At 40.5% G+C, this 19072-nt stretch overlaps 1 protein-coding gene across 2 annotated transcripts in view; it reads right to left on the bottom strand.

Annotated features, from left to right (window-relative positions):
- Window positions 1-2136: 2136 nt before the first annotated feature.
- Window positions 2137-19072, bottom strand: part of TRIM28 (tripartite motif containing 28) — a 30134-nt gene continuing 13198 nt past the window's right edge. Inside the window, exons 6-18 of one of the 2 annotated variants that reach the window (XM_063300973.1) lie at window positions 17986-18100; window positions 11475-11621; window positions 11147-11261; window positions 10764-10891; window positions 10484-10621; window positions 10192-10222; window positions 9949-9985; window positions 8605-8824; window positions 7641-7951; window positions 6144-6264; window positions 5067-5141; window positions 4398-4532; window positions 2137-3615 (exon numbers count right to left, since the gene is read on the bottom strand). In XM_063300973.1, the coding sequence (XP_063157043.1) occupies window positions 3388-3615; window positions 4398-4532; window positions 5067-5141; window positions 6144-6264; window positions 7641-7951; window positions 8605-8824; window positions 9949-9985; window positions 10192-10222; window positions 10484-10621; window positions 10764-10891; window positions 11147-11261; window positions 11475-11621; window positions 17986-18100 (1801 nt within the window). In that variant the 3' untranslated portion in view covers window positions 2137-3387. The remainder of the gene's footprint in view (window positions 3616-4397; window positions 4533-5066; window positions 5142-6143; window positions 6265-7640; window positions 7952-8604; window positions 8825-9948; window positions 9986-10191; window positions 10223-10483; window positions 10622-10763; window positions 10892-11146; window positions 11262-11474; window positions 11622-17985; window positions 18101-19072) is intronic. The other variant, XM_063300974.1, reaches the window with a different exon arrangement.

Below are 19072 nucleotides of genomic sequence, written 5' to 3'. Positions count from 1 at the left end.
TCATTCGGTGCCCCAGTTAGATGGCAGTACATAGCCAACCTTGACGGCTCTTGGCGCCATGCAGGATCAGTCTTGAATAGTACTTACATGGAAGACCACCGGGTTTATCCCAGGATCATAGGCTGGATTGTGAAGTGGCAAAAAATATCGCAGAAGGCAATGGGAAACCAATTTTGAATCCTTGCCAGAACTACAAACATCCATGAAGCCACCAATTATTCTGATGACCCACTACAGAAGTCTAATTCCCATTGATAGTACAATCTCCTTCTCATATATAATTACCTTTTTCAAATTTTAATACTACAGCAGTATTATTCTGCCAATATTTATCATTCAGCTTAAAGGTAGTTTTCCCTCCTAGCTTTTTGCATAATGAACCAATTTCTCCATACTTCTTTCCTGCATGTCAAACTTCTTTCAGCTTGTGCTGCCAAATTGTATGGCAAAAAATCTCTACTTAGGAACTTACAAAGGAAACATTCACTCATGGGTTTCTAAATGTATCAGAAACTAGTTTCCATGATAGCTGGAACTGATATGTTCAGTTTTGGAAACCTGCTCTCCACATTTGCAACTGGTCCCTCACAGACCTTTCATAATTCTGGGACTAGTACTTCCCACAGCAATTCATATAGGGTAGTGTATATTCAGGATTGAGCTGCCGATCGGAAGGTCGGCGGTTCGAAACCGCGCGGCGGGGTGAGCTCCCGTTGCTAGTCCCAGCTCCTGCTCACCTAGCAGTTCGAAAACATGCAAATGTGAGTAGATCAATAGGTACCGCTTCGGCGGGAAGGTGACGGCATTCCGTGTCGTCATGCTGGCCACATGACCCGGAAGTGTCTACAGACAATGCCGGCTCTAAGGCTTAGAAACGGAGATGAGCACCGCCCCCTAGAGTCGGACACGACTGGACTTTACATCAAGGGAAACCTTTACCTTTACCTTATGTTCTGTTCTCAGAAAATATTGCTCCATTTCCAACACTACTTCCATATGGCTCTAATAAACCTTCAAACTGTTAGCATTTTTTTTCTTCCTGGCAGTGTCACTGCCACTAGGTCAGTACCCATGAATTTGCACATTTGCCCATGCCCAATGTTTGTGCCCTAACACCAGTGTTACCTTCAGCCTCTCATATTCCCTTATCAACTGTGAGCAATCCTTCTTATACCTTAGTTGTATAAACATTACATTTGTGATTCCACCAATCATCCACATGCTTTTCATCCATCAGTTATGGAGTTTATTTTTTATTTTATTTTATTTTATTTATAAATTTATTCACTGCCCATCTCTCCCTCACGGGGGGGCTCTGGGCGGTTTACAATAAAACAAGGTTAAAATTTAAAACCATTCCAAATACAATAATACAATAAAATAGAAATACAATTAATTGTATTTAACTGTATACAATTAAATACAGTTAACTGAATCTGAAAGGTACCAGGTTGGGAAAGGCCACCTACAAACTGCAACTCCCCCATTCAGGAATGACTGTACTGTTAAATAAACTGTAAGGAATCTTGCTGTAGTCTTGAAAAAGCCACACATTTACTCTGAAGTCAAGGGGAGAAAGCAGAGCTGTTCTTTTGTGTACTGCTTTTAAACAATCCCAGTTCTAGCATATTCGTTGCAGATTTTTTCACCAATATGAATTGAGCTTGGAGGTCTGGGCCAGGAATCTCAAGATAATGAATCTCACCGTCACTTTTTGTTTCAGAAATTAATCTTCTTGTCTTGCTATACTGTATAGTAGTAGGTTGGTATGCTGTTTAAATTTTTTAAGGAACAGGATAGACCAAACCAAGGTAAGGGAAGTAAAGCCTAGCTCATGTCTTTAATCCAAATATGCACAGAAAAGGTCCTAAGTTTAATCTTGTAATTCCACAAAAGACAACGAGAGGCCAGAAACACTGGAGTGCATATCTCAGAGACAGGCCTTAAATTGGGAAAATAATAATTATAAGGTTCAATAACACAAAGGCACAAAGAGTGATCTAATCAAAACATGTGATTTAAGCATGGCATCACATGCAGGCAGGCTTGATTATGCTTGCAAGCCAAACTCTCTCAGATAATAGCAGCCCCCTCCGCATTAATAGTTATGAAATGTTTCCAAACTGACAAGACACAGAAGTTGCAAACATCTTTTATTTTTTGAACATGAAAGAAGCCAAGTCTAAAATATACATAAGCAAAAAAGCACATTTCCATGAGAATGTCTCTTGGGACAGTGAAGGTAAAACTACTGGGCCAGAAAGCTTTTGAAGAAACGCAGAGCCAGAAAGGACGGCTACACAGAAGGAACTGGGTTTAAAAATCTACAACTACTCTGACCTATGGAAACAGTGACTCCTCTTCTCTTGAGCAAACAGAACCAAAAGCAAGAAGTCCCGTTTGGACACAGGAAATTTTTCAGAGAAAGCAACCACCACTTTAGAAGATAGCTGTCATGGAGGCCCAACAGTTGCTTTGTCAGCTGTCCACCTAGGCTGGCACCAGGATAAGGAAGAAATGCACAAATATTATGCCAAAACATGCTGCTCTTTATCTTCTCATGAAACAGATGAAGCAGAGGAAAGACTGACCTTGATTCTCAAAGCAATTCATCATCTAAAAACTCACCAAGAGTAGTCCAGTATATTTGAAGGGGCAGTGATTCCTTACTGGGGGATTCAATAACAGCTTCTTCCTCAGTGGTTTTAAAAAATGAATCTCTATATTGTTCCCACTAGGAGCAAAAAAGGAGTCAAATTGGAGAGCGTGATTAGCTCAATTTTATTAATTCCCATTTCCATACCAAAATAAAAACAAAGTATCATTAAGAACAAGGGCATAAAATCTTGTCAAGCAAAAAAAATGGGGGTGGGGAGACTGTTCAAATCTGTATAACCATTATCTAAGCAGTCATTTCAGGGAGCAGCAATTTATTACACGGATATTCAACAACAGTTTCTTCCTTGGTGAAAATTTGGGAAGGGGATATTAAAAAGGGAACCCCTATACTGTTCCCACTAGGAGTGGGGGAAAAAGTCCAGCTGGAGAGCGTGGTACAGGCTTCTGGATTAGGTCAATTTATTAATTCTCCTTTCGATACAAAAAGAAAAAAGAAAACCACAAAGTATCTGTGATAGAACAAGGGATAAAATTTGTCCAGCAAAAAAGAAAAAAAAAAGGAAAAAAACTGTTCAGACCATTTATAACATTATCTAAGCAGTCAAGTTCTACAATTACTCTCCCAAAAAAGCAGAGAGGTGCAGAAGGGGGCAAAGGGGGGACCAGAAGAGTGGAGGACAGGGATGGGTGAGGGTAGCTTCAAGTTGGTAGCTCCCTCATTTCCTCTCCTCCATGGAATGCTGGTCCATTGAAACAGGTGGTGACCCTTTAGACTGCCATTCCCTCATCCCCACCGCTGCCATCAGGCTTAGAAGACATGGCCTCACCCGGATCAGTGACCGGGGAACCACGGGAAGCAAGAGTGTCTCCTTTTTGCGGTTCATCAATATTGATTGGCTCACGCAGCGCGGAAAATTTCCGGTCACCAAAGGCAGCACTCAGTTTGGCCTCAAAGAAGCGCTGCAGAACGATGATGGACTGGACATCCTCCTTATCCTAAAGAGGAAAAGTAACAGGGGAAAACAGTGAGACATTTGGAACCCTGCCCAACAAATACCACTAGCCAAGCTCAGTGCATGCAGAATACACCACATGTCCTCAGATCTTGTAAATCCTCATAGAAAGTCTGTGACAAAGCCAAGCATTACATTAAGACCAGCAACTGTGGCTGCTGCCAGAAATAAATGATGCAACCCCTTGCAAATAGATGCAGTGATATATTTGATATTTTAATTCTTTCAGATTGTATTCAACGGAATACTCAGGGTGGCCAACTGATAAAAAGATAAATTACAAAACACAAAAATGTAAACATGGATTTAAAAAATGACTGGGAAGGAACTGTTTCTTGTCTCCTTCTCTAAAGCAGAGTATATGGTGTGGGGGGAGTGCAACTCTCAGGAGAGTGCATTACACTATCAAGGAATGACATGGGTAAATGTGTGCCTAATTAATGGGCCAGCAGCCTCTAAAACTTCACACGGGCCTCACCTAACCTCCAGACAAGTTCAAAATAAAACAGTCTGCCCTTCAGATAATCTCAATACACCTTACATTATGTCTGGAAAACAACTGGCAGCTATACAAGCCTTTTAACACAGGCATCATGCAATCCCACTATGATGCACTGGGTGACTGCCTAGCTGCTCTATCTTGCACCATCTGAAGTTTCCAGACTCTTGTCAAGGATGGCTGGCGTACAGCTTGCCAGCCTAACATCTCTAATGTCACAATGTAAGACCTCTGTCCCTGCTCTTCCTAGCAAAAGAAAGCCTCACCTCAGTCAACTTGTTAAACTGCCTGAACATCTTCCAGACATCATCTGCAAATTCATCAGGAGATGCGTAGGGTGGTGACAGCTTCCGCTGTAGCTTGGCTCTAATCAAGGTCAAGTCAATTGTGTTCTGCCCCTCCTGGAAAATAAAGCAGAAAAGAATACTAGTTTATAGTTTTATGCTAAATCTCCTATCAAGAGGTATGCCATCACATGCATTTCAGAAGCCCACAGCTAACTTTTCTCACAAAACTCGTAATGGAATTTGTGAAGGGGGTTGTAAATGGCTCTTAAAAAAAAAAGCATTTTATTAAAAACACTCTCAAAACATTATTTTTTAATAGACATGGTCTCTAAAATGTCCTCATGCTGTTTATATTATTGTAAGCTGCTTTAACATTTATATAAAGCAACACCATATAAATATTTTAATTAATAAGAGCATGCCAAATTGACAGAACTAAGGAATCAAAGCTTAAAGCCCTGAATTAGATTCCCTCATTAAGAACTCTTTGGACACTTTTGGGCTGGGAGGAAGAATGTACACAGGGGAAAAGACTAATACTTGCCAGGCATCAATTAATTTTTTTTCAACTACATAAATTGTGCTAGAATCCAAATTTAAATTTACCCTTCCAGCTCGTCAGATAAAACACAATATGACAAAACTCACTGGAGCATTGGAAAGCCGGTGAAGAGGTCTGCACGGTTCAGAACAAAGTAGCTCAAGGAGAACTCGTTCACATCTCTGTAGGAGACAAGGTGCAAAAGTAGGTTACCAGAGAACATCTGGTCTTACCAATGAATGGAGGTCACACGTTACATTACAAGCAGCTTCCTTAAAATCAGACATAATTTTCAGATGAGTTAAACAGAGCAAAAGGATACGAACAAAAAATCGAAACAAGCCTCAACCCTTGTCTATGTTGAAAGATATGACTTGTTTGATTTTTACCCTTTCCACCTAAGGGACACTATAGTTATGTTAAGACCTACAGATTAGAAATCTCTCTCTTTCCTCCCTCATCTTCATGGCTTTTGTGTGTTAAACATAGGTCACAATTAACATCTTAGTTAACAGATAAATTATAAGCAATATGTTGGCCAGTACTTAATCACAGAGAATTGTACAAGCCTCCCTTCTGTATGATTATATAATGCCTTTGCTCCCTAGTATGTAGAATGATGGGGGGCAGGGGTTGCATCTTCAAGTTATTCTTGACTCCTGGCAACTGCCTGGATAGCCCCTGCAGTTTTCTTGGCAAGATTTTTGGAAAGTTTTCACTGCCTCCTTCCTAGGGCTGAAAGTGACTAGCCCAAGGTCTCCCAGCTGGCTTCGTGCCTACGACTAGAACTCACCGTCTCCTGGTTTCTACCCTCTTTAACTTATTGTTCTTTCCTGCCAATGGTGCACTACCCCATCTGATTATAGGATTCAAAGCAAAATTTTGACCTGGTCCTTCTACAATTAAAATGCACTCTATTGTGAGCAAATTCCACTAAGTCCTGCCTTGTGCTTTGAAATGTGTGGGGGTAAAGAAACTAGCCTGAAATGTTATCCATTCCAAATCCTCAGCTGATCTATCTATCCTACTCCCTTACGTACCCGTTACCTTAGGTAACAGGATTAGGCTTTCAGTAACAAATGTTTTTATTCTCTCAAGCCAATTTTGAAGATTCCATATAGCCCCAGAGCATACTATTTTCCCTGCAACCAGTGTCATCCCATCTCTCAGATAGAAAAACTAACCTTCTGGTCAACATCTGAGAGTATCTTTGGTTCTCCATCTATGAAGATTGGAGTCAAGTCAGCCCCATCTTCTCCAATGGCTGTTACTGGATCATCACACAGTAGACATCTCCAATCCTGGCTGCAAAATGAAAAGCAGATAAAAGTGCATGTTAAGTATGCCAGGTGGTTTACAGCTGCAGGATAGGCAACAGGGCATCTATACACCGGTAGATATAACAATTGTACCCAACAATAACTGATGATTAAAGATTAATCTAGATTAGTCTAGTAACTAGCCTAGTAATCTGGGCCCTCTGTTGGCCCAGATACAAGTTTAGGAAGTGCTTCTATTGGAACAGAAATTGTAGAAATAGTCTTCGGTTTTAAGGCTCAGATTCCACGCTGCCTGCCTTATTTTCGGGTTCCTGAACAAGCAACTTCTTTTAGCCTGGCCAGTTTGACTTTCAATGAAATGAATGTACTCGGACTGTGCGAAATACAGCATCCATTTTGTACTGGCACCACTTATTTTCTCAAAAGGTTCAAATTAGGCCAGTGCTATACTTCTGCCATCACTGTTATATATTTCTTCCCAAAAAGTTACACTGAAAGCCTGTTCTATACATACCATCCTGCCTCCTATACTCACAATGTTCAGAGACACAGTAGTGGAGTTTTAATACTTGGGAGGTATGTATTTGCTTTTAGGGGATATGTTATTTTGCTTTTTATTAATGGTACCCAAAGATTCTGTTTGAATATTGAGTAGTTCTATTATGCTACTCAATCACAACTTGGCTGATGTTAAGGCCTGGAAAAATCTGTTTAAAAAATGCTGTAAAGTGTTTCACATCTCTATTACAGCATGCCCCATAAATATCATGCAAATTGAGTCTGAGGATTTCCCAAAGATGAGAAGATACAATTCAATCAATCAGTATGCCTTCTAACTCTAGGGAGCCTGTCTTTACAGAGGATTTCAATTCCATTTAATCATAATTCATTATTAACATATGTAAGAGGACCACCTTTCCAAGAGCTCTCATATACCTATGCAAGAATAGAACACGGTGAGTGGCTTATAGCAGGGACTAATTTATTTCAACTGAGCCTCCACAATTCATGGCTATCCCTGACTTCACTTCTCCCCCACCACCACCGGTCCACCAAGGCTGCCAGAGGTCACATTAGAACAGTAATTCTTATACTGCATGAAAAGGGTGCACTTGTTCCAAATCTCATCTGGCTCAGGAAAAATGAAACACAGAACTGCAATCCTAGTGCACTGCCATATGTGCTCCTACCATACATGCTCCTTTGGAAGCTTAGCCAAAAGGAGAGAAAAGGCAACAGTTAATACTGAAACAGAGACCGCAGCTCACTTTCTGGGGTTTTGTTTTTGTTTCATTCTGCAGTACTAATAAGGATGAAAACATTGGACTGACTGCTTGGACCACTCCAACTACATTTTCTGCCTTCCTTGAGAAGGAAAATTGCACATATAAAAGCCTATACCCAGGGATTTCCTGAAGGGCAGGAAGGTGACAATCCAGGTGGTAGCACTTTTTGCAGCTATCACACATGACCACAGCACCAGCTTTCAGACAGATCCTGCAGCAAGCACTTTCCTCCCCATTAGCTGCGCCATCATGACTGTGAACAGACTGCATTTCCATTGCGGAGCTGGTGCTGCCACTGGGGGAGATGAGCCGGGGGGCTGCAGAGCCTTCTGGAAGGAGGGCATCCTGGGGCAGGACAACTGGCTTGGTGTCTTTAGTATCTGCAGCAGAAGCAGGATGTTCGATAGCCGCTTCCATCTGCTCCTCCTGGACAACAGGGAGAGAGTGAAAAATAATGCACAAGAAAAACAGGAGGAAAAAGCAGGGCAAAGGAAAAACCAGCAAAAGCAGATGCGTGAGGGCAGATAACTTAAACTGCACAATCCAACTGGCATGAACTTGGTGGTTTTACTACCCTCAAGAAGATCTCTATACTACCTTCATGATTTGTCCTTGTCACCATTCCTTGTGGATAATTGTATTAGAGGCAGAAGAGACCCCAGAGAACCACTGTAAATCCCACTAGTATTGCCTGAATACGTCTAGGAAACACAAAAAAGCCCTTTGATCGGCTGCAGCTCAAAGGAGATTATTCCTTCTAGACAGTGATGACCTCTGTTTCATTTTAATGCAAGCTACCTGATGATCCTAGAACTCAAATCCCAGAACAGCCTTAACACAATTTAAAAGAGGAAAAAAGATATCCCACGTGTCTGCTCCCATTCTCGCCCCTTCCCATTACTGCTTCACCCACTGTGGCCTATCCCTGCTTCCAGCACTGCAAGAGCTGGTGCTGGCCCCTCGTGATATATGCAACAGCTGAATTAGTTTTAAGGCTTCTACCAAGCAACCAGGACTGCTACACGCTGCTTCTGCCATCTCACCCAGAAGTAGATTATTCCAAAAAGGACAGTGCTGACCTTCACTGCAGCACCTCCAGTTGGTAGCCCTGCTTGCTGGGCAGCGGCTTGCTGGCCTCCTTGTTCAATCACAATGAGATTGTAATCTTCACGAGAATTGCCTGGAAAGACTTTGAAGACAGGCGGCTGGTTATCTGATGTCAAGTCCACATCCAGCCGCTCCAGACTAACCCTGGGCACTTTCCGCACAAGACCGGTTTCTCCATCCTGGCCACGGGCCCTAGAAATATGCAGAAATCATGTTCAGTGACAGACCAGAGCTAATTCTAGCACATTAAAATCGTAATTCAGAGGGCTAAATTAAACTTCACACCTAAACATTACCAATTCTTTGACAAGTGCTAAGAGTTCTGTCACTGTAACTGACCCAAAATACAGCTCCAAGGTTGGGTTCCTTTTGCTTAAGACAAGTCCTTTACTCAAAACTATCTTATTAACGTAAGGACTTTCTCCACAGAGAATCCTGCTTCTGATTCTGCATGGAGGATGGCTGTAGATTCTGATTCTCAGCATGGAGTTCAGCAGCACATTTTTTAGTACTGTTACCTTTTGTGGAAGGAGGGTATCTTGTTGATTCAACTTTAGTATAGTCAGATCTTATATCTTACTCTTTCCTGTAGTTTGTGCCAAGCAAGGAAAAAAAGTTTATACAACTTAGGTCCATGGCAATGCACTTTAGTATTCTCAACGGCTGTCCCCCCCAATATACTACTAGAGAAAATGAACTTATTAGTATTTATAAATTATCTTCCCACTTTTCTGTACAAAGTATTCAAAGCAGCTTATAAATCTAAAGGGAATGCTGTCATCAGAAAAAAAAATGCAAAGATGTATTTGCCATCACTCATGATCAAACACATAGGGTCTTCTCTACTCTCCATATGTAGAGTTCATGTTGATGGAGGCAAGCCCTTTCAATACATCCAGAATAAATGCTACAATTAAGTCTTCTCTGCGGATAGTTCAAATTCTTCTTTATTGGCATTTCCTGTATTCTAGTAAATACAGCCACAGGATGTGGAGTAAGACAGGTTCCCCCAGGGTAGAAAAATAATTTCAACAGTTCAAATAACCTTTTTAAGCTCCTATCTGCCCTGAAGATTATTAAATCCTCAATATAAAGCCCTGAATGCCAATACTGCTTATCCATACTCAAGTACACTGTTCTCTGCAGGACAAGACCTTGTTTTCTGTAACATACTAGAAGACACGCTTATGGAGTTTAAAAACAAAACAAAGCCATGGATATTTGAAAGTCCCAGTATTCGAGGCATCTGGAACTACTGAGGATGGGCTCCAGCACCCTAAGAAGATATAGCAACGCAGGAGTAGAATACTACCTACCTCTTCATTCCAGACACTTCACCAGAATATGATCCTTCTGTTGTGGCAAGAAGAAACAAGTGTCAAGAAGCTCTCAAGTCACCCCCCACTCTAGCCCCCCCCCAAAATCCACTGTGATTTGTGGACTAAGTCTTCTACTTCTGTCAAACCACAAGCATAGTGAAATGACAACCCAACAGCAGGCTTTACCTGGCTTCACTCTAGACTCTTGGACACCCCTACTTTCCCCTTCATATTCCTTACCTACACCAAAGCCATCACCAATGTCCATTGGCTGAAAGAAATGTAAGAAAAAATTATATTATGTTAAATACAATACCCCATTTAAGTCCAAAACTGCTTCCTCACCATCTTTTAGCAACGTATATTTATTTGTTCTTGGCCTTGTATAAAACAGGGCCCCCCGACTGCAGGCTTTCAACTTAATATATTGTCTCCTAGGGAGAATCATCACCAGCTTCCATCTCCTTTAATCAGTGCACTACCAAGCATGCTCGTGCATTAAGGAACCTTCCTTGTCCTGAGTTCTGCTCACCTGTCCAGCAGAAGAGGCACTGGCATCATTGATATAGCAGTCGGGGATGGCCTGCCGCTGGCTGTTGGAAGGCAGCACAGGCTGAAGCAAAGCTCCCTTATTCATTATGCTTGTCTGCAGAGACATCTGTTGGACACCCTACATAGAAAAGTGCACCAGGAAGCCTGTAACTGCCCTGTTAGCCCCTCCCAGACTGCAGATGGGTTGACCAGCTGAAACTGCTGGGTCGATTGCACCAGGCTGTCATCGGAGAGAAAACTGCACAAAGAAGAACCAGTACCTGAGAAGGGGGAACAGAACCCTGTCTGACTGCCACTCCTGATGCAGCAGAAGCAGCACTGGCCCGCTGTTGGGGTGCTTGGGCATTGGCAGTCACTGGCAAGCCACTCCGTTCTGAGACAATCTGACCTGAGGAAAAGAAGAAAAATTTGAATCTGGGTGTCAATTTCAGTCCCACAATATCAACCTTCAATTAATGTTTCTGAAAACTCTGAATTCTCTAACATTCTCTAACTTTGCTGGACCTTACAATTTCTATCCTGATAAGCAGCTATACCAACTTGGCATGGGAGTCATTATCCTCACCCTTGAAGTGCAGCTCAAGTCAAAGACTCCAACGTCCTTTTTCCTGAATGGGAAGCATTTCACTTCACCATTACTTACCAAATGTCTCTGCACTCTTGATCCAGGCATTTAAGTCCCACTGGAATTTCATGTCTCCATGGGGTTCCACAGGATCCACAATCATCTTTAGAGCCCTGTGCAACTGAAAATAAATCTAAGACCGGAAAAAAATGGGGGAGGGGGATAAAAGAGAAGGACAAAAGACCAATTACATAAGAGTGAGCAAGAATATTAGCTGGTCAGTCACTTCTATTCTGCATCGCCATTTGGTACATGAAATGGAAATAGAAAACCTGAGGCAAGCCAGACCACCTTAACTCTTCAACTTTTTTTCCCCCAAATCACTCAAAACTCAAGTGGCCTTTACCAGTTTCTTTGACAGCAGCAGTGCAGTGTTGTTGTCACTCTCCAAGGCCCAGTTAGCAAAGCGCAGGATATGTTCTTGGTGGCGTTGCAGCTTCGTCATGGCCCAGTGCTGCCTCTCCAGTTTCTCTTGTTGCCCCTCAGTGACTTTCTGCAAAAGGGAGAAAATAGATGAAGAAGTGGTAGGTACATTCACATAATCAACGCAGATGAGGCAGACAGCCTTTCCTAGGAATTCTACAGCGTGCATGGTGATAGCATGCAGCCACCCATGGATCTCTCCTATCCTGTCCATACAGACCCAAACGCACATGTTGTTCTTTCTAACGGATAGCAGACCCTGAGAGTAGACAGATAGCACAGCTTTTCATAACCATCTCATAAGAAAGGGTGGCTGATGCTGAGTTGGCAAAAGGAGGAAGAGAAAGCTGGAATCTTAAGTATTCTGGGAAGAAAGAAGAGAAGAAATGGCTGGCAGACCAATATGGACCCAAGGTGTTGGTCGGTTGTTTCCAGGAGAGCCCTGGGAAAGATTCTTGATTGTGAGTGGAGAGGGCTTGGAAGACACAGTGAGTGGAGATGACCCAATGAAAGAAAAGGACTGGGGGGGGGGGCGCAAATCTATCCAACACAGGTGGCTTCTGGGATGCCAGAAAGAGGGGGAGACCACATCTTGCCAGCCAGAGAAAGAGATTAGCAACTCCAGAGAATGCCAGCTAATGTAATTACTTTCCTTATTTATCTCTAAAACAAACGTAGAAGTAGCGATGCTCATATTTAGCCAATTCTCAAGACTATATATACAGCAAGGTCGATTCTACCAAAAGAGACAAGTTTTACTTTGCTAGTAGATAAACAATTTAACCTAAGAATGTTGAGCAACTATGTATCAGTCAAGTCCCTGTTTATTGTGTTTTATGGATTTACTACTGCTTCTCAGCTACTTATCTGCAAGCAAGGAAAGAGGGGAGAAAGGAATTTGGGTTGTTTAATTAAGATGTTGTAGTGAAACACTGCCTGAAAACTAAACTTGTTTTGCTTTACTCTGTTAATTTAAAAAGAGAAAGGGGGGGGGGGACACAAGAGGCATCTTGGGTCAAATCCCATAAACCCATAAACGCCTGGTGACAAATCTGATAGTCTGAGATGGCTTGCTGATATCCAGAGGATTTTATAAATTCTGGAGTAGCAGGATCCCAGAAAATCCCACACTCGTGCTTGTACAAGGCAATAAATGGAGATGCTAGCTACGCAAATCAAAGCTAAGGCAACCTTAGCTGGTTGAGGAGGGAAAGGAATTTGAATTTGAGGTGGGAAAGCCCTTTACATGACAATACAGAGGATGAGCAACCCCTGGCAACAGACTCTAGTGTGAAACCCAACGTTGCCAGGCTTCTCTCAACTGGTCCTCAGACTGCCCTCCCCATTGCATTCAGAAAGGATGATGGTTTGGATAAAGCTGTTCCAAGAAATGTTTAGACAGCAGTAAAAGGTTTGAACAAGAAAGGCGGCAAAACTGTGATGGGAAGAGGTGAACAGGTTTTTCCCTCCTCCTCCCCCTCCCTCCCTTTCTTTTTTACAAAATAACTAGACAATCCGTGACCCGTTGGATCATCATCTCAGAGATATTTCCTTACCACATTCCTCAATGCCTTCAACAATGGCAGAGCTTCTAATGTACTACCTTCACTGGAAAAGTTCTTAAAAATTCAGGGAGATATTCAGAGATGTATCTGCCTTGAAAACAGCCCATGTGATTCATCTTGAACTGTACAGCACATCAGGAGTTGACTACAGGAAATGTATTATGTCATAAAATGTTTTATGGTAATTTTTTATGTCATAAAATGTTTTATAAAATTTGCCAAATTTCTATTCCATGGGAGTCATGGATTTTGGACACATTCTGTAAGTTAGCCCATTTGAGGTACCTTGGTTCAAAAATTGTTGCCCTATGATGCACCATTTCTCCCAGTTAAAGGTTATACACAGACACAACAGGAGTTTTAGTAGTTTATAGATTTTATTGAAGATTATATTTATGTACAGCTAAAACTAACAGAAGCTTAAAAAAATTAAAAGGTAAAAAGAAAAAAAGAAAAAAATTAAAAAGTGCAAAGAATTTTTTTTTAAAAAGAAAAAGGAATAACTTCCCTCTTCATCCCCACAGGTATAAGCAGCTTTAACAACTTATCACCACCTCTTAAAATACAACAAGCCATCTCTTCACCCCGTATCTCACCTCATTCTCTATAAACAAATCTTTAAAACCTCATTCATCCATCCTAATCAACCAAAGTCCAATAAAGGTTACCAGAATTAAACACCTACCTATCATAAACTTGATCTAATAAAACCTCTTGAATTCCTTCCTTTTACATCTGTCTCATTTTCTTTCATTAAAGAAATCCCCCAAGCCTCATCATTCAAATCTAGTCAGTAAAAATCTAATAAAAGTTACCAGAGATAACATAACTTACTTTAACCTTAATCAGATAAATTTAAAATACAGCAAATAAACTATTTCCCATAAAACTCTTACCCATAAACAAAACCTTAAAACACATTGTCAAAGAAAACCCACTAAAAATTTCCAGAAATAACAACCCATCTATTTTAACCTTGGTCAAATAAACCATATTCCTTCCCCTTGCTCCCAACAATCTTAATCTTTAATCCTTTCAAATAGTGTCTAAACAAGTGGGTTTTTTTTTATTTTCTCTTCGTCTCTTCTCACAAAATCATGACAACCTTAAATCCCTTTTGTAAATCCAATATTAAAAGGTTGTCCAAAACGCTCTTCTGGTCTTTAACAAGTCCCTTTTGTAAATCCAATATAAAAAGGTTATCCAAGTCATTCTTCTGGTTTATTATTTGTATGTCTTTTTTAGTTATTAGAACATCAGCCGGTTTCATTTCTATATTCAGTATTTCATCTTTTTCCATATCCTTCTTGTAGCTTGCTTTTTAAAGTCCACATTTAAATCAATTTCAGGCTTGTCCAATAAAATGTCTTCCCCTTCCATAGCATGATCTAATCTATCAATAACGGCAGAGATCTTTAAACCTAATTTCTGAGTCCACAAATATCTCTCAATACATCCAAATTTCTTTCTGGTGCCCTCTAGTGTCCAATCTTCAAAGTCTCATCTTATGTTGTTTTTCCTCCGAATGCAAAAAACAGGAAGTTCCCCACAGGAAGGACTCTTATAATCAATTTCCAAATTTTATTAAATCTGGAACCTTATTCCATTTATAACTTTCTAAAATCAACACTCTAATCACCCTTTCGCTGTTAATTCCAAAAAAAAAGTTTTTTTTATAAATCTGTAAGCATGTACTTAAAACTTCTTTCATAGTGGACTGAAGGAAACTCACCCAGTGAACTCCATAAAAATTTGCCATTCCAGAGGTTCTCAAAATTAAAAAGCAGTAAAAAGTTAATTCCAAAGTGATTAAGAAATGAGGATCGGCTGAAGTTTCAGTCCTTAAAGCCTACGTTACAACTATGAGCTTACACGTAATTCCTCAACTCCTAGCTGCTCGACTCACGAGCCGACTGCAAAAAGTTCTGTTCCTGCAGTTTACTCACAAGGAGCAGCTGTTCAGAGCGCATGTGGGCTATCTCACAACCTGTCCTTTTTCCGGAGAGATCTTGCTGGTCCAGATCCTGCATCTGGCCATGGATATCAGCCATAATGTCACCCCCGTTTTTTCAAGGACATCTTCAGTTCGCTATGTCCTCACCAGAAGTCACTCCCGTCCCTCTTTCTGAAGAGATTCCTTGTCAGATTAAGATCCCTAAATTGGATGAGGAAGATGATATAAAAGGCTTTTCATTAAATTTCAGAGATTTGCCACAGCTTGAGGAGTGGGTTGCAAAACAGGCTCCCGGCATCCCTGGTAAAAAGCCTTGAGGGCTTACAATGGTCTTTCAGCTAGATACATGAAGGTTTATGACAATCTGAAGCAAATGATTCTGCACCAATACCATATGATGGTATTTGGGGTTACATCATACTAGTGCAGAATCACTTGCTTCATTAGTCAGGAACTATGCCTATGTCTCACAAGAAGAAGTTACATAGCTCCAGCCTGATTCCAGAACCAGCGTTTAGGTTACATGAAGAGGTCCCTGGAGACTTAAAGCAGCAGTCAACCCAGCCGAATGGCATCTGAGGTTTTCTGAATTGTGGTATCTAGAATAGATCATAGGTCAGCAAAAAGTTAAGCCAGAGGAGAATGTAGTGCAAGCTATTCAAGTGATGCAGTCTCAAACTACAAAAAAGGAAATAAGTTCATTTCTGGGGCTTGTGGGCACTAGGGATGGTTTATACCTCATTTTACCACCAGATCAAAAGCCCTCAAAGACTTAACTAAGAACAGCAAACCTAATACATTTCTGAATGTGGAAAAGACTCAAAAAGTAAAGGGTCTGCTTTGTGTAGTCACCCAGTATTAAGAGGATCAGATTTTAATCTTCCATTTGTTTTGCATGTCAAAGTATCTGATGTGGATTCAGGGCTTGTGCAAGTCCAACAGTTTGAAAAAGGGGAATATCCAATTCTTTATCTTTCAAAAAGCCTCTTATATAGGGAGAGATTATATAGGACCATAGAAAAAGAAGCTTTTGCTGTGAAATTGGCAGTGGAAAATCTAAGGGTCTATCTGTGAGATTGTGTATTCACTGGGATCACAGACCACCAACCATTAATTTGATTAAAGAAAATGAAAGAGACAACAAAAGAAGAAAAGATTCTGAAGGAATGCGTTATAAGACAAAGTTTGTTAAAAATCTGGAATCTTTTAAAAGCAAAGATAAGACTAGCGATTTCACCATTAGCATCACCTGTCAAATGCTTTTTTATCTAAGGATAACTTCAGTAAGGAAGATTTAATCACATATGCCAGTATGATCTCTTCAGATGTAGGAAACAGATTAAAGATGTAACAAGAATTGTTCCATGAGGAAGGAACCTACTACGGTTAACGCAAATAACTGGAAAAATAAAAAGCAACCTTTAAAAAGGAGGGACCTTAAGAAAGACAACAGAATTTAAAACACTTATACAAGCCAAGGTCATTTATTAGGTTGTTTCTATAAACTGTTACTGAAATACAATACGGAGACAACTGCAATCAAAAATTGCATGAGAAATTGGATACAAAATTTCAAAGAAGTAATTACAGTGGATCAATGGGAAGAGTTATGGGGGGAAAAATCAGTAAAATCTACTCCAAGCTGTAATTTAAGAGAAAACTAGTATAAAATGTTTTATAAATGGTATGTAAGTCCATTGATGATTGCCCAAATGGACGAATCATATAACAATAAATACCAGAAATCTCAAAACAAAGAAGGAACATTCTATCATATGTGATAGTCATGCAAAACAATTTAAAAATACTGGAAAGAAATCAAAACGTTCAGGGAATTTTGAAAATAAAATCTCAATTGAAACCATTTACTGAGATATATGCTGATGGCGGTAAGAACCAATTTTCCAATTTGGAAAAGAGAAACTGTCATGAGTAAGGATGGCGAGCAGGGGGCTCCCATCCAGACTGTTAAGCGCATGCATAGCACTGAGGAATTAGGTAGCCATTCAAAGAGACACAGATCAGGACCGCCTTAACCTTTGGGGTTTATATGGCTGGGTTTTTCCCACGCTTCTTCAGTTTGTTAGGATTACTGTTATGTACAAGCAATAAAACATTAGAGACCAGTTCCTTGTCTCAGCGTGTTTCCTGGCAGTTAGGACAGAAACCTTGCCAACAATGCAAGATTGGAAGACCAGAATACATGGCCAAGGAGAAATTGACTGTATATATTCACAACAGAAGTTGACCCAAATTCAAGCAGGAATGGTGCCTTAAATACAACAAATTACACAGCAAGGCAAGCTAAGATATTCAGAATATGGCTTTTGAAGAAAAGTGATTAAAATAATTGAAAAAAAATGACTTAAATAGATATAAACAAGAACTGTAAAAGTTTAACGTAAATATCTAAGTAGTTGTGCTTGTGGTAAAATGAAGGGAAGGGGAAGAGTGCACAACTGAATGCTTCTTTTTACAAAGTATTATTTTAATTATTAGAGCACCAGTTTGGTGTAGTGGTTAAGGCACCAGGCTAGAAACTGGGAGACCCTGAGTTCTAAATCCTGCCTTAGGCACAAAGCCAGCTGGGTGACCTTGGGCCAGTCACTTTCTCTCAGCCCTAGGAAGGAGGCAATGGCAAACCACTTCTGAACAACCTTGCCAACAAATTTGTCCAGGAAGTCTCCAAGAATCAGACACAATTGAACAGATTAAAAAAATTATTATACTATATTTTGATCTACTTTTGTACAATGTTTATGCAATAATAAAACTAATCAAATACTTTAAAAAGAAAGAAAATGAAAGACACTGACAGAAGACTTACAGGATGGTACCTTTACCATGCAATTAGACAAGTTCGTAGCTCAACATCATATACACTTTAGTAGCCAATGTTCCCATTCCTGTCTTACCTGTGCATCGCTAACCAGCACCTTAGCACGCTTATTGAGCTCCTTCATAATTTGCAGTATAGACATCTTCACATCTACCTGCACACGTTTCTGCACATCTGCCACCTGCCGGATCCTGTTGAGGCAGTAGCATAGTTTCCTTAGTCTAGCCACAATTACTTACAATGCGGTATGTACAAAACGAAAAATACATTTTGTTTCCAACCCAAAACAAAGACATTGTTCTTGTTTCAAGTGTGCTACTGTTTGGCAGAACTAGATCCTGGAACATCCTGGTTATTCCAGGTTTCAGCTGAAATAAAAACCAGAGAGGTCTTAGGGAGCAATTAGGGCAAAATTGGTGCACTTCTCCTCTCTTCCTCTACATAGCTTACTCATTTGCCAATCTTCACAGCATTTTCCTTTTGCTATCTCCCTTTAGTTGCTGGACATTGCCACCAATGTCCCTGATGTTTCCCCACTTCCCATCCTGAAAGACTGTCTGGAACACTATTTCTGTGCACCAAATGTGTTGCACAGCCCTACCTCACAAAAGATTCTCTATTCTCTAAAAGATTATTGTTGGGAATATAGGGACTCACAATCCAAAACAGTAGAAGATGCCAAGTTAGAGAAGGCCGACACGAAGGCTAGCAGCAAATACAGAGCAATACACGAAATTCCTCTTTCCGAATAGGAAGGAGCCCTCTTAAATCAGCAAAATATTCTTTTAAAGAATAGGCATGCATCTCTGAAATCTGCTCATGGCTGGATAATACATCACAAGACAAATCTAAACATTGCCGATTATGGTTTACCCACAGAACATACTACCTAATAAACTGTTCTTTACAAACCACAATGACTGAGTTTAGACACTACACTAAGCCAAAGCCAAACAAATGTTACTGCTTTGGAGCATGTTCAGTGAGAATACTGGGTCCTTCTCTAGGGACACAAAACAGAGGCCAGCCTACTACAGAGTAAACTCTACTCTGAGGCTGGTGATTTCCTATATAGGTTCTCGTGTGATTTGCTTGTTTTTTACAACTGTCCTTTCCTAGATAAGGGGCAGACAGTGACATTCAACTTATCCTTCTTCCAAAGA

The sequence above is a fragment of the Candoia aspera genome, chromosome 4, assembly GCF_035149785.1.
Source record: "Candoia aspera isolate rCanAsp1 chromosome 4, rCanAsp1.hap2, whole genome shotgun sequence".
Taxonomy (NCBI): Eukaryota; Metazoa; Chordata; class Lepidosauria; order Squamata; family Boidae; genus Candoia; species Candoia aspera.
Note: the sequence above shows the minus strand (reverse complement) of the source record. Positions and strands in the feature narration are given on the sequence as shown.